Here is a 12,335-nt window from a genome sequence, read left to right as displayed (position 1 = left end):
CACTTAAATAGGACCTGCCTGACAAAGTGAAGTAGACCAAAAGATCCTCAAAAGCTAGACATCATGCCGAGATCCAAAGAAATTCAGAATCAAATGAAAAATTAAGTAATTGCGATCTATCAGTCTGGAAAAGGTGATAAAGCCATTTATAAAGCTTTGGGACTCCAGCGAACTACAGTGAGAGCCATTATCCATAAATGGCGAAAACATGGAACAGTGGAGAACCTTCCCAGGAGTGGCCGCCCGACCAAAATTACCCCAAGAGCGCAGCGACGACTCCTCCATGAGGTCACAAAAGACCCCACAACAACATCCAAAGAACTTCAGGCCTCACTTGCCTCAGCTAAGGTACTGGGCAAAAATGGTCTTGACGGTTTATTATAATAAATATCAAAAATCTAAATGGTGTGCATTTTAGCTGACAAACACATGAACACTGCAGTGTTGGCTTGCTCACCGGGAGACTGCATTTATTTATTTATTTATTCATTTATTAGATATTATTTATTATAATGATCTTGCTTTGTCTATAAAACACCATGCACTGTGCTGTGTTTTACCTTTCTGTGTTTTTCTTATTTGCTCCTGTAAAGCTGCTTTGGAACAATGCACATTGTGAAAAGCGCTATATAAATAAAATTGAATTGAATTGAACACTGTACAGTAAGTTTTGTGGCTGTAAGTCATTCCCTTTAAATGCTATTGAGCTTTTAAAAAATATTTTCATGGGTATGTAACTTTAGAGACGGTCCCTAAATTCACGAATATCAAACGTCAAACCAACTTTATACCAGTTAGTTACGAGCCAATATTTACTCAAGTTTCTGAACTGAGCAAAGTTCTCTCGCGCCGGGCTAGTATTTATGATATTGCGAATGACAGCGTTGTATAAGATGGCATCTCTTATCACATGATCAGCTTACATGACGTGAAAGTGTGATTTTAAAGCACGAACTAGTGTGTGTTAGGTGTTTTGTCTTTATGCACCGCTGCGCAGACCGATCGGCGTGTGACGTCGAGTTCCGCGAGTCGGAACAAAGCAAAGCTCGAGTCTCGCAGCGTTCTCTCGCGGTACTTTGATGTCATTCGTTGATCGGTCTGCGCAGCGCCGCAAGATTCAAAGTTCTGGCGCCTACTTGCGTCACGCATAGTATCCATGCTATACAGTAGATTGCATTATTCACATACTTTCACCACCTCTGTTTGATTGACATGTAATTATGAGAAATGTAAAATGTCTTGTATGTCAGAGGACATTGCAGAGGTATATTAACAGAAACTTTATTTGTCAGGCGTTTACCAACATGGCTTTTTGTCATCTAAATATCTTAATTTCAATATTAGGTTGTCACAATGAATAAACTTCAGCGTATGCATTATAAATATTTATTAAAATGAAATCCATACGTTGCAGCATTATCAATACATGAGATTAAAAAAGCACAACAGAGTGGCAAACAATTTGACATTCAACTCCACAAACGTTTGGCAGTGTTAGGAGAGTGCAAATATCCAGCATGTTGCAAAGCGGTCACATTAACAAAATGAAGTAAAACCGAAGTGTAATTTTGGTATGTTTGTGCAAACCACTGGCCTGCAGTGAGGAACATGTTTGTGCAAAAATAAGATAATAGCACAAGAAAGCAAAGAAATTTGAACACTGATCATAAGACTCGAGAAAGTCATGCTTCTCTTCACCTTATTCACTGTTTTAATGAAATATTATTATAAAAATGAAACGACAAATAAATTAGCATGTCTTGACTGATCAAAACAGGTTTGTTTTTTGGTCTGTGTGATGTTCTGACTGCACTCAATACTGAATCAATACTGTTTTTCTTAGAGGCATTAAGAGATCATCTTGGGCACACAGATATGACATAACACTTCATGGAAACCCACTACAGAGACTCAAAATCATTTCCAAAACATATTTCAGAAAAAAAACTGCTCAAATAAATTAATCACCCTGTTTCACCACAGAAACATAAAAACAAAGTACCAAACAAAACAAACGAACTGAACCCAGCTTTTGAGGTCTGAACATGTGAAGGCAACCTTAAACGTTATTTTCTTCGCATAAAGAGTTTTGTGGGAAGATTGCGAGAGTCCCAGAGGTCAGTGATGAGTCTTGCGTGGGCACCAGTCAGTGTCTGGGTAGAGTAGGCAGTGAACCGTTTTAAACCTGAAGAGATCATGGGATACTTGATGAAAACCAGTAATGAAAAGCTGCGAAAGCATTCTACAGTTTTGTCTGAGACTTCTAGTGCAAACACCATTTTGTCAATTTTCAAGTTTAATTTTGTTCATTATTGCAAGCAGGGATACTAGCATCTACTAGTGTGTGTGTGAATGTATACCGTGAAGGATCCTCAGCCAATGAGAAGGCTCCTCCAACACTGACCACGTTCCGTCTGTTCTCGAATCCACCATAACTGAGGGTCACCTATATTTAAATGTCAAAAACAATACAACAGATTCGCTGGGTTAAAAGAGCTTTAATAGATCTCAATTATACAAATAGGCGTTATCCAAGTGGTATATATAGTTACACAAATGGGGAAAATCTGGGATTAAAGCCAAATCCTCCAGTACTACAATACTGTTCAAAGAAGAAAGTGTAGGTTTGTATTTTCAACCTGGGTGCCACACATTAACATTTTCAACCGGTATACAAAACACACATGCAAATGAAATATACTGGCGAGAGCTGAAAACCTTTTCCTGTCTGTCAGTTTTCTGACCTGTTTGAGAATGTTGTTTGTGGGAAGTCTCAGGAGATTTTCCAGGTGTGAGTGGAAAAGGCCTGTGTGTGTCAGAGGAACTTCAAGCAGAGCCTCAATGATGTAACCTATCGTACAGTCATCTGGGAGACGAATCTTTTCTGCAGTCGTAATGAAGTTTCCAAGGCTGTATCGGAATCAAAGAAGCACATAACAATGACCACATAGAAAATGCAAGCATACAGGGCAAAACACAAAATTATGAAGTACTATTAAGATTACATGTCTTTCAAAATGCAGAAAACTATCAAACGTCAGCTCACTAATTTGCATGTGAACCTCTTTAAATGGTCTACATGCAAATCAATAAACTGACGTGAAAAAACAAAACTTAAATAGAATACTGACTGTGTAACCATAGGGTGGAGTTTATAATATTATTTTAAATTGAACATTAAAACCATTGCATAGTCAGTCATGTACACATTGAATAAGCTGACAAGAATGACCATTTTTACATCACAAGCAAAGACCACCAAGACGTTTATTGCATTTAGCTGACCTTAACAGTTTTTAAAGCAGAACCAGAACTGTGCATGCAGACGTTAGCAACGCGTGTTCTTTTAGGTCTTATGTTACCTTGCCCATGGACTCATTTTGAGTGCTAAACCTCTGCTGATACAGAAGCCGGCTCCTCCAGTAGCAAACCAGAACTTAACTGACACCTGCAGGACATAAACAAGATTATAAGATCTGACCAAATAATATTACAAACCTACACCATTCACATAGGTAACAAAATGACGACTAAATAAGTTCAAACTTAAAATAACAAATTCTCCTAATACTACCACAAGTCTGCCTGCAAACTTTTGGTAGCATAAATGTATGTGTGCCCAACTGAACCGTACGGAACTTCATCAGTACTTTAAGTGATACTTCACCCAAAAATGAAAATTGTGTATAAATGTCTTAGTTCTGATGAACACAGAAAGATATTTGGAAGAATGCTTATAACCCAACAGATCCCATAGTAGGAAAAATTACTTTATCTTTTGTTTTGTTCTGTTGAACACAAAAGAAGACATTTTGAAGAATGTAGGACAGCGAACAGTTCTGTGGCACTTTTGACTACCGTTGTTTTTTTCCTACTATGGGAGTCAATGGGTGTCGAGTTTGGTTATAAGCATCTGTTCAACAGAACAAAGACATTTATATACATTTGGAACAAGGTGTTGAATTTTCATTTTTGGGTGAAGTATCCCTTTAAAGGCAAAGGGTGGCTACTTTGATGTTAAACTTATTGTTTAACCCCAACATTATATACAAATACAGTAATGTTATTCCATAGTTACGATGAGTTTACTATCAGTGTTATCAGTTACAACTGCCTTGTTACACTCTCTCCTGAATCATACCCATGTATATTCTATGTCAAAGGAATCTCACCGATCCATCGCTCTTGACCCTCTCAGCTGCCTCTATTGGGTGGTCCAGACTGGGTCTGCCCAGGTACACGTCCTGTGTGTGCGAGTAGGAGGAGAGCAGCTCCAGCAAACCGGGCAGGATGACATAATTATCATCGTCCACATGACAGAACCACCTATAAAAACAGCACACAGAGTAAGAAAGACAAGCTAATAAAACAACTTCTAAAATAAAAGCCAAGATTTCAGCTTGCTTATTGGGGAACTGCTGACATACATTGACAAACATGGTCTCTCTACCGGTTTTGTGCAAAAATGCATTTTGTATGTATAGAAATATAATGTCCTGAGGACGAACTCAACTTTTTCTGTGACTCGATGAACTTGTCATATTCCACCGACATCTTACAGCACAGGGCTTGGCGAGTGTGTGCCGCAGAACAGTTGGTGTTGATGATATTAAGTCCTTGAGGAGACAGATCAGCATGTCAATGAGTTTCTGATTGTCTAATGACACAAGCGGTGTCATAATAAAAGCGGAAATAGTTTTATTCTAAAGTGCTTCCAACATTCACGCCATCTTTAAGTGAAACTTTTCTTACATCTACCAGAAAGTCACTGCGTTACCTGTTTTCAGCCTGAGCTCCTTATCCTTCCCATCAGTAAAGATAAACGTCTTGGGAAAAAAAAGAGAAAGCAGTCAATGTTTACTGCTACCTGATTCAGACAAAAACAGATACCAAATACTCAGCAACTACTTCCTAAAGCTATCAAGTCTTGTATTACAAGATATGTATATAGATTAGGGCTGTCGCGATAAACCGACGATAAATCACGTGATTTACGCACAGCTTTTGAGTGAAGTACGGGAAAATGCTGCTGCATCCGAAAGCCAGAGGGCGCTCTCGTGCGGAAACTCCAAATACGCACTGCAGAAGAACACCATAACACGTTCTAGAATCTAGGAAATGCCTATGGACATCTTTTATTAGGGATGCACCGATACCATTTTTTAAAGACCGAGTACCGATATTTTTTTTCTGGTACTCGCCGATACCCATACCTATAACCGATGCCTGTATAATGTACAATAATATCAATAAAACAGTATCTTACTGGTACATTTTCTTTTTTTCTTTTGTTTTTAGGTCTACTTAAATTGAAGTACTTTTTTTAATCAAGTTCTATTTTTTAAGATAAGTAGCACAATTTTACTAGCACATTTACTTCAGTTTACTAAAGTAAACAATATACTCTGTGGTCAAATTATAAAAAAATTAAGGGGGGTGGTGTGGTAAAATGTGAGTTCAAGTCACCCGGACTTTTATTTTGACGGGACACCAAAGAGCGTTTGTTTCAGTTAACTGGACTTTTATTTTGACGGATCGCCGCAAATGGTGTTTGTTTATGTGTTCGTGTCCTCCCAGCTCAAAATACAAACTGATACATTTTTAGTTGCCAAGGTAATTCCAGGGATTTTTTTCTACAGCACCAAAGTGGAAAAAGTTGGCACTATAACCATGCCAACTATGTCCTGAAAAACAATTTAATAGATTTGGCTCAGGTCCCACATTAAATACAAGTCTATAAGATTTTTGTCTACAAAATTCATGCATTCATGACATCAAGACTAGATTACTGTAACGCACTTTTAGGTGGTTGCCCTGCAGGCTTATTACAAAAACTCCAACTGGTCCAAAACGCGGCAGCTCGAGTTCTTACACGTCAAAAAATATATGAGCATATTCGCCCGGTTGTGTCAACCTTGCACTGGTTACCTATTAAGTAAAATCTTGCTTATTACCTATAAAGCCCTACATGGTTTAGCTCCTCAGTACCGGAGTGAACTTTTACAGTCATTCACGTCAGCATTATGAAAGAAGTGCCAGTAGGGCATAAACCATCAGAGGGAGCATAGTTGAAAGAAGAAAAACACAATCTTTGGAGCCAAGATTACCTAACTCTGCGACGTTGCTGGCAAACAGCGTGTTTGAGCGGGCCCACGTTCAAGAAGAAAACCAACAGAGCGCACAAAATAGCGCGTACAGCCATACATCACTACAATACGCTTGTTTAGTCCAGTCTTGCTTATTCGGCCTTGCATTCATTTTCTAGTAGCCTGTTCTGCCTTAAGGTTCTTCATAACACTTTCACTACTGCTACTAGGTTGGAACACTGGAACTGAGGAGAATTTAAGATGTCTTGCATTTAGACATTGTGCATTTTGCTCTTTGGAAAACTAAACCGAACAAAGCCTCTCTGAAAATGTCAAGGTTTTGCTTTATTTTAAATTCAGAGGTTCAAGACCTCGGTTTAGTTTACTTAAACCAGATTATTTGGGTGGGCCTCCCTTTCACTGGGGCCATTAATTAGACCGTACCAAGAGGTCCTTCGTGGGCCTCATCACAGGGCCCAGGACAACATTCCTAGTCGATTTGCGAAAGAATTCCCCCTGGCATTATAAACTGGTACTTAAAGCATTATTTTTTATACGCTGTAAAAAAAAAGTTGACAACTTTAAATAATAAGATAACCGATCACAAGCAAATTTATGAGTTTTGTCAACAAATGTGGTCTGAAGTCCACAACTCAAAATATTATGTAAATAAACAAGTTGTCAAAACATAAATATTCATGTTTACCTAACAAATAACATTGGCTGAACATAAATAGAGAATATAGATTTAAAAATAAACAAATGTATTTGTCTTTTACTACAATTGTAAATGTTTTCTGCCTCAAACAGACCCAAACTTTGATCAAATAACCGTTTAAACAGTTTGTGTTGAGTGTTTATATACCGGCTTTGCTGTTGTGTCATGCATTTACACCTCAACATTGAACACACCAATCTCAACCATGGTAACAATCAAAAACAATCATTCATTAAAAGAACTCTAATATCGTTGTTACTGTTAGTTATCTGCTGCGTTTAAAGCATAAATTAAGCCAGCAAGAACCAAAACACTAATCTTTAAAAGAAAAACAAATAAGAAACACCGAATTGAACATGCTGCAATGCATCTTGGGAACTTTCAAACTCTTGCAATATTGCTTGTTCGGAATACACTGTTTTGTAAATTGGGCAAACTTTCTTGATGCATTTTGGCCAAAAACTTCAGAATCTAAGTCCGGTCAAAAAAATGATCTTTGTTAGAAACATGTTTAGGCTAATTTTGTTCAGTATATGCAAAACAATCATTTGACTCCTTTAACTAAAAATGCTATGTTCAAGTTACTTATTTATCTTTGTAGGGTGAACATTTTGCAAGTTGGATTTTTTACAGTGTATGCTTAGGTTCAAAATCTGGCTTTATGAATGAAAAGTCAAAGCTTGAAACTTCTCCATGGTGTGCTATATTTAAGCAACAATGGTTCTTACACTGCTATACAGGTTAAGTTAATCTTGGGGTCCCCTTGGGCCCCTCTCAGCATTCTGGGAGAGGCCTCAGGAAAGGGGACTGCCTACTTCCCTGACGCCTTTGGCAGTCAAGTGAATGTACTTGGATGAAAGCAAACACACGCCGTCTTGTGTCTGTGGATCTCAGGTTGCAGAGGAACTTCCTCCTCGGGGGCTTTAGAGGGGTATCAAGACAAGACCCCCCTCAAACCACCCACACTCCTAAAAGCACCAGGCACACTGCCAGAAAGCAGCTACCGCACTTCCTCCTTTCCACCCACACTCCTAAAAGCACCAGGCACACTGCCAGAAAGCAGCTACCGCACTTCCTACTTTCCGCTGACTGACCGTTGTGTATTTTAACACCTTTAAAGCGTGCCAATGCACAACTGAAAGGATCTTCATGATAAAAGACGGTTAGCACACACAGTTCAGGATGCGCATAATAAAGTGTATTGAAACTTGCGTTTTGTTGTTCCATTCAATTCTAGAGGAAAATTGTGTCTTTCAGTTTAGACATTCAGCTAAATAATCTTCTTTAAATATTATACCTTTAGTGGAAGGGATAATATTCTCAACATAACTGACTATGCTGTTGTAAAACTCTATAAGTGTATGACATGTATTGCTTGGACAGTATATTACCTGTTCTTTTGCTTTGGACACCCAGGTCTGGGCCAGAAGCTGCAATCTGGACTTGTGGTATTTCCTGGTTGTCTTGATGGCAATAAAAATGTCTCTTAAGTCCAAAGAGTCTTTGGAACGGGACCTGGGAGAGTTGGCTTGTGCCCTTTCTAACACCTTCTGCAGGTCTTTGGTTCGCCCCCGGAAAGCATATGGGTGGGTGAAACTGTCCTCCTTGGCATCATCATTTCGCTGATGTCCAGCTGAGCTGGGGTTTCTTTGGAGGTCATGTGTGTGCCCGGCTCTGGTGGGCTTGGCATGGGGCCGGGGTTGGGGCAGATCCCTTTGGCGCTGTGGGGGTTGCAGTGAGGGTATCAGGAGCACAAGTAGGGCACAGAATACCACAGAGAGCAGGAAGCAGATTTTGTTGGTTCCAACATGGGATAAGTGCATTCTTCCTTTACTTAACGCCAGCTCAACCGCCCGCGCCTGCCTGACACTCTACAATAGCTCCCATCTTCACTGCATCAACCCTGACAACCCTGCGTAAGCAAAACCAAACAAACAAATAAATCATAGGAACGTAACAATGTTATGCATATCGTGTTTTCGCAATGGCAAAATTGTCTCAATATCATCGTGGTCGCATGACTGTATGAAACGATTTCCAAGACTAACAAAGAGAATGTTAGAAAAAATAATAGATGTTACCTTTGGCAAGGTCCATCTGACACAATTATTTCATTTTACAAAAGGGTTGTTTAGGTCATTTGACCCATCTCATGCTTATGGCACGTTTCCAAGTCATAATTTGTCTTTTTAAATATCGCAATAAATACCGTGCCATGGACTTGGTTTTTACCGAGGTATTATCGTACAGTGAGATTTTGATATTGTTACATCCCTAATAAATCATTATCTATATACAGTATCATTCAAGCATTTTACATGATCTTAAATACTCTGTATATTTAAAATATGATTGTGGAGAAAAATATATAGTGTTAATTCAGACATCAAGAACCTAGATAATAAAATGCAAGAGTACATTTTTGGCAGATTCTAGGCGAAGGGTGGCTACCATATGAAGATGCTAAAATATAATATACTTTTAATATATATTGTTATATTGTAAAGCAGTAAAGCAGCATTACATTCCTGTCACCTTTTACTCACCCACATTGTGCCACACCAATATATCTTTCATCCATGAAACACAAAAGAGACATTTTTAAGAATGTACTGATGAAATTACAATCAAATGGGATTTGAGCTTCCAAAAGGACGCAAAGCACTAGAAATTTACTGGGGGGGGGGTCATTCTCACAAAACCACTGCCACACGAATCATGGCAGGAAACATTTTGGTTATAAAGCAATTCTGTAACAAAAAATGATCATAATAAACACAATTGTGTTCTTTACCTTAGACAAAGCATAATTTTAAAATAGGAACCAATTATGTATTTTACTGCTTTTCTGCTGAAATTCTCATTACCGTAATGCGTCCTGCATGATTTGTATGAGCGAATTAGGCTATACGTTGTGATTTAAACATGAAAGTAGAATTAAAATATTCTCAAAAAGAATTGGACGTTCTGTTAGATAAAAAAAATCATTGACAGAATAGTCATGTATAATACAAATCAAAGTGCCCATGACTGATATTCTAATATCAGTTTACACAAACACAAATATATTTACATTCAGTTTGATTTCATGTGAAGAAACACATCGATAAGTATCAATACCTTTCAAATGGCTAACAGATTAACAGACTTCATATTTTTCTAGGTAAGAGCTAAATATTCTCTTGTCATGCTGTATACACGTTATTTTTCATGCTCGTTACCAATACAGATAGTTTTCTGCATTTAAAAAAGTTACATGCATATCTTTTTATTAAAATATACTTCACCAATGTCTTATTGTGTATAATTAATAAAATGGGGTTTACAGTTTTAAATCGTTACGGAATTTTCAAGGCTTTTTTGTAAAAAGTAATTGTAAATCTGTCAGTAATTGAAAATTTGTCATTTGAAATTAATGTTCTTAAACATGCTTTTAATTAATACTTTTTTTTATGAATAAAAGGAAATTTGTTGATGAGTGTTTTTAAGAAAATCATGTTTGACATCTTGAAAGAAAGATTTTGTGAGAATCGCCCATGGAAATATTCCTTATAACTGCTAGATTATAGTAGGGCTGTCAAACGATAACTTGCAATTAACCGCATCCGGAATAAAAGTTTGTGGTGATATAATATGTGTCTGTGTACTGTGCATATTCATTCTGTATTTATAAACGCATAAATATACATGCATATTAAAGAACAATGTAAAACATAAAAATGTATAAACATTTATATATCATTTCAATTATTGGTATATGTAAATAAATACATCTAAATATTTCCTTTAGCTTTATATGAGAACCAGACTTAAATTGTTATTCACTGACAATCTTGACATCAGTTCTAGTTATACTTGAAGTGTTCTTTAAAGTGCATAACAGAAGTAGTGACTGGTTCTCTGGCCTTTCTAATGTTGTAGATTATCTTCTCATTTCAAATTTGTTAGTTATAAATCACACAAAGCTGTACAGCGTCATAAAACATAAACCGGCATACATAAGTCACACAAATCCCTTTTTTAAATACTTTTGCTGCGTTTTAGCGTCCTTTTTAAAGGCTCAAAGCTCGTATTTCTTGTAGTTACATGGAAAAGACCAACCAGCAAAAAACGAGTTGTGTTCCACCAGGAAAGATCGATATTAGAAGACACATGATGAAGTTTTATTTGATCTTTTAGTAAACTATCCAATTTAATCTTCAAAGCCTGTTTATTTCATTCCCTCATTGAGCAATCCAATGAAAACACGTGCCTTGAGTTTGATTTTGGCATCTGTCAGCAAGCCTTGTCAAACGTAATAACAGTCTTCTATTTTCAGAGGTGAAATGATACCTAAACTGCTCACAGATGTGGAAGCTGAAGGCACATAAGCATGAAATAATATTCATATTTATGCCCAGCAGACAACTCTACTAAATGCCAGTGAAGTTGCCACACTTTTTCTCAAAAAATAAAAAACAAACAGAACTTTAAAAAACACAAAACGGTTCTACAGACTATCATTCCCAAACTAAAACAAGTACTCTGGGGATACCATGGAACAGTGATGTAATTGTTTTATAATAGAACTTTCACCACAATATAAAAGAAAAGTGTTCATGTCTCTATGAAATGTCAAGGTTGTTAAGAAAATGCCACGGTACCATGTAACCCCCCACAGAATTACAATGGTACATTTTTGAAAGAGCATCTAATGTCAAATGGACTTATTACCTGGACAAAAGATTTCAATGAACAAAAACTCAACTATACAAATCTCAAAGCATTTTGGGGGAATTTATTCCACACTCCACAAGCCTACGTGATGACCAAAAACGTGCAATAATGCTGGATTTGCAGGCTACTCAACAAGATCTAAAACAACCATAGAAACGTTCAATTAAAACGTGTGTGTGTATGTGTGTGTGTGTGTGTGTGTGTGTGTGTGTGTGTGTGTGTGTGTTACTTACCCAAACGCACAAGTTTCTACAATCAGTAAAGAGCGACACACAAGTAATCGCTTGTACAATAAACAGGGTTTTTAAAGTGTCACCAACTGCGATATAAGAATGAAAGTTTCTTACCGAGAGTTATCAGATGTTTAGACGTGTTTGTATTCGCTCGTCATCATCGGGACGTTGCGTGAATCTCTATCCATATATCCTTATTGTTCTTGCTGACGTCTTAGGCTAATGCTTTCTGAAGCGCGAGCGTTAACTAGTCCGGCTCCTTCGGCGTATTTAGTGTAAAGTTACTGGCGCAACTACACCGATTCTACTGCTGAACTATGGATCATCACGGGACTATTGTGTTGTTTTTAAAAAGCTCTCTGACCGTAGCGTGCCATAACATTGGCGATATTTCCCTACATTGTCCTTTCTTCTCGAGGTTAAAGGTGTTTGCATTGAACATCAGCGCCGTCTGCCGGACGTGATGTGACAGTGCAGCCTTTTCGCACAAAGTTGTTTAAACCTTTCAAATAAAATTAAATATACGTAAAAATAAACAACTGTTTGGAGGGTAATAGTTATAATAGTTATACGTTTAAAATG

The 12,335-nt window shown here is 37.5% G+C and overlaps 1 protein-coding gene across 1 annotated transcript; it reads right to left on the bottom strand.

Annotated features, from left to right (window-relative positions):
* Positions 1-1,313: 1,313 nt before the first annotated feature.
* On the bottom strand, positions 1,314-12,220 carry rfng (RFNG O-fucosylpeptide 3-beta-N-acetylglucosaminyltransferase). The gene is made up of 9 exons (XM_057359068.1): positions 11,868-12,220; positions 8,196-8,716; positions 4,778-4,826; positions 4,514-4,616; positions 4,173-4,326; positions 3,363-3,448; positions 2,745-2,910; positions 2,361-2,446; positions 1,314-2,185 (listed from the first exon to the last, which is right to left on the bottom strand). The coding sequence occupies exons 2-9, from the start codon at positions 8,625-8,627 to the stop codon at positions 2,119-2,121; spliced, it is 1,143 nt and encodes a 380-aa protein (XP_057215051.1). The 5' UTR covers positions 8,628-8,716; positions 11,868-12,220; the 3' UTR covers positions 1,314-2,118.
* Positions 12,221-12,335: the final 115 nt, after the last annotated feature.

Source organism: Triplophysa rosa, linkage group LG18 (assembly GCF_024868665.1).
Source record: "Triplophysa rosa linkage group LG18, Trosa_1v2, whole genome shotgun sequence".
Taxonomy (NCBI): domain Eukaryota; kingdom Metazoa; phylum Chordata; class Actinopteri; order Cypriniformes; family Nemacheilidae; genus Triplophysa; species Triplophysa rosa.
This window is presented reverse-complemented; position numbering and strand designations above follow the sequence as displayed.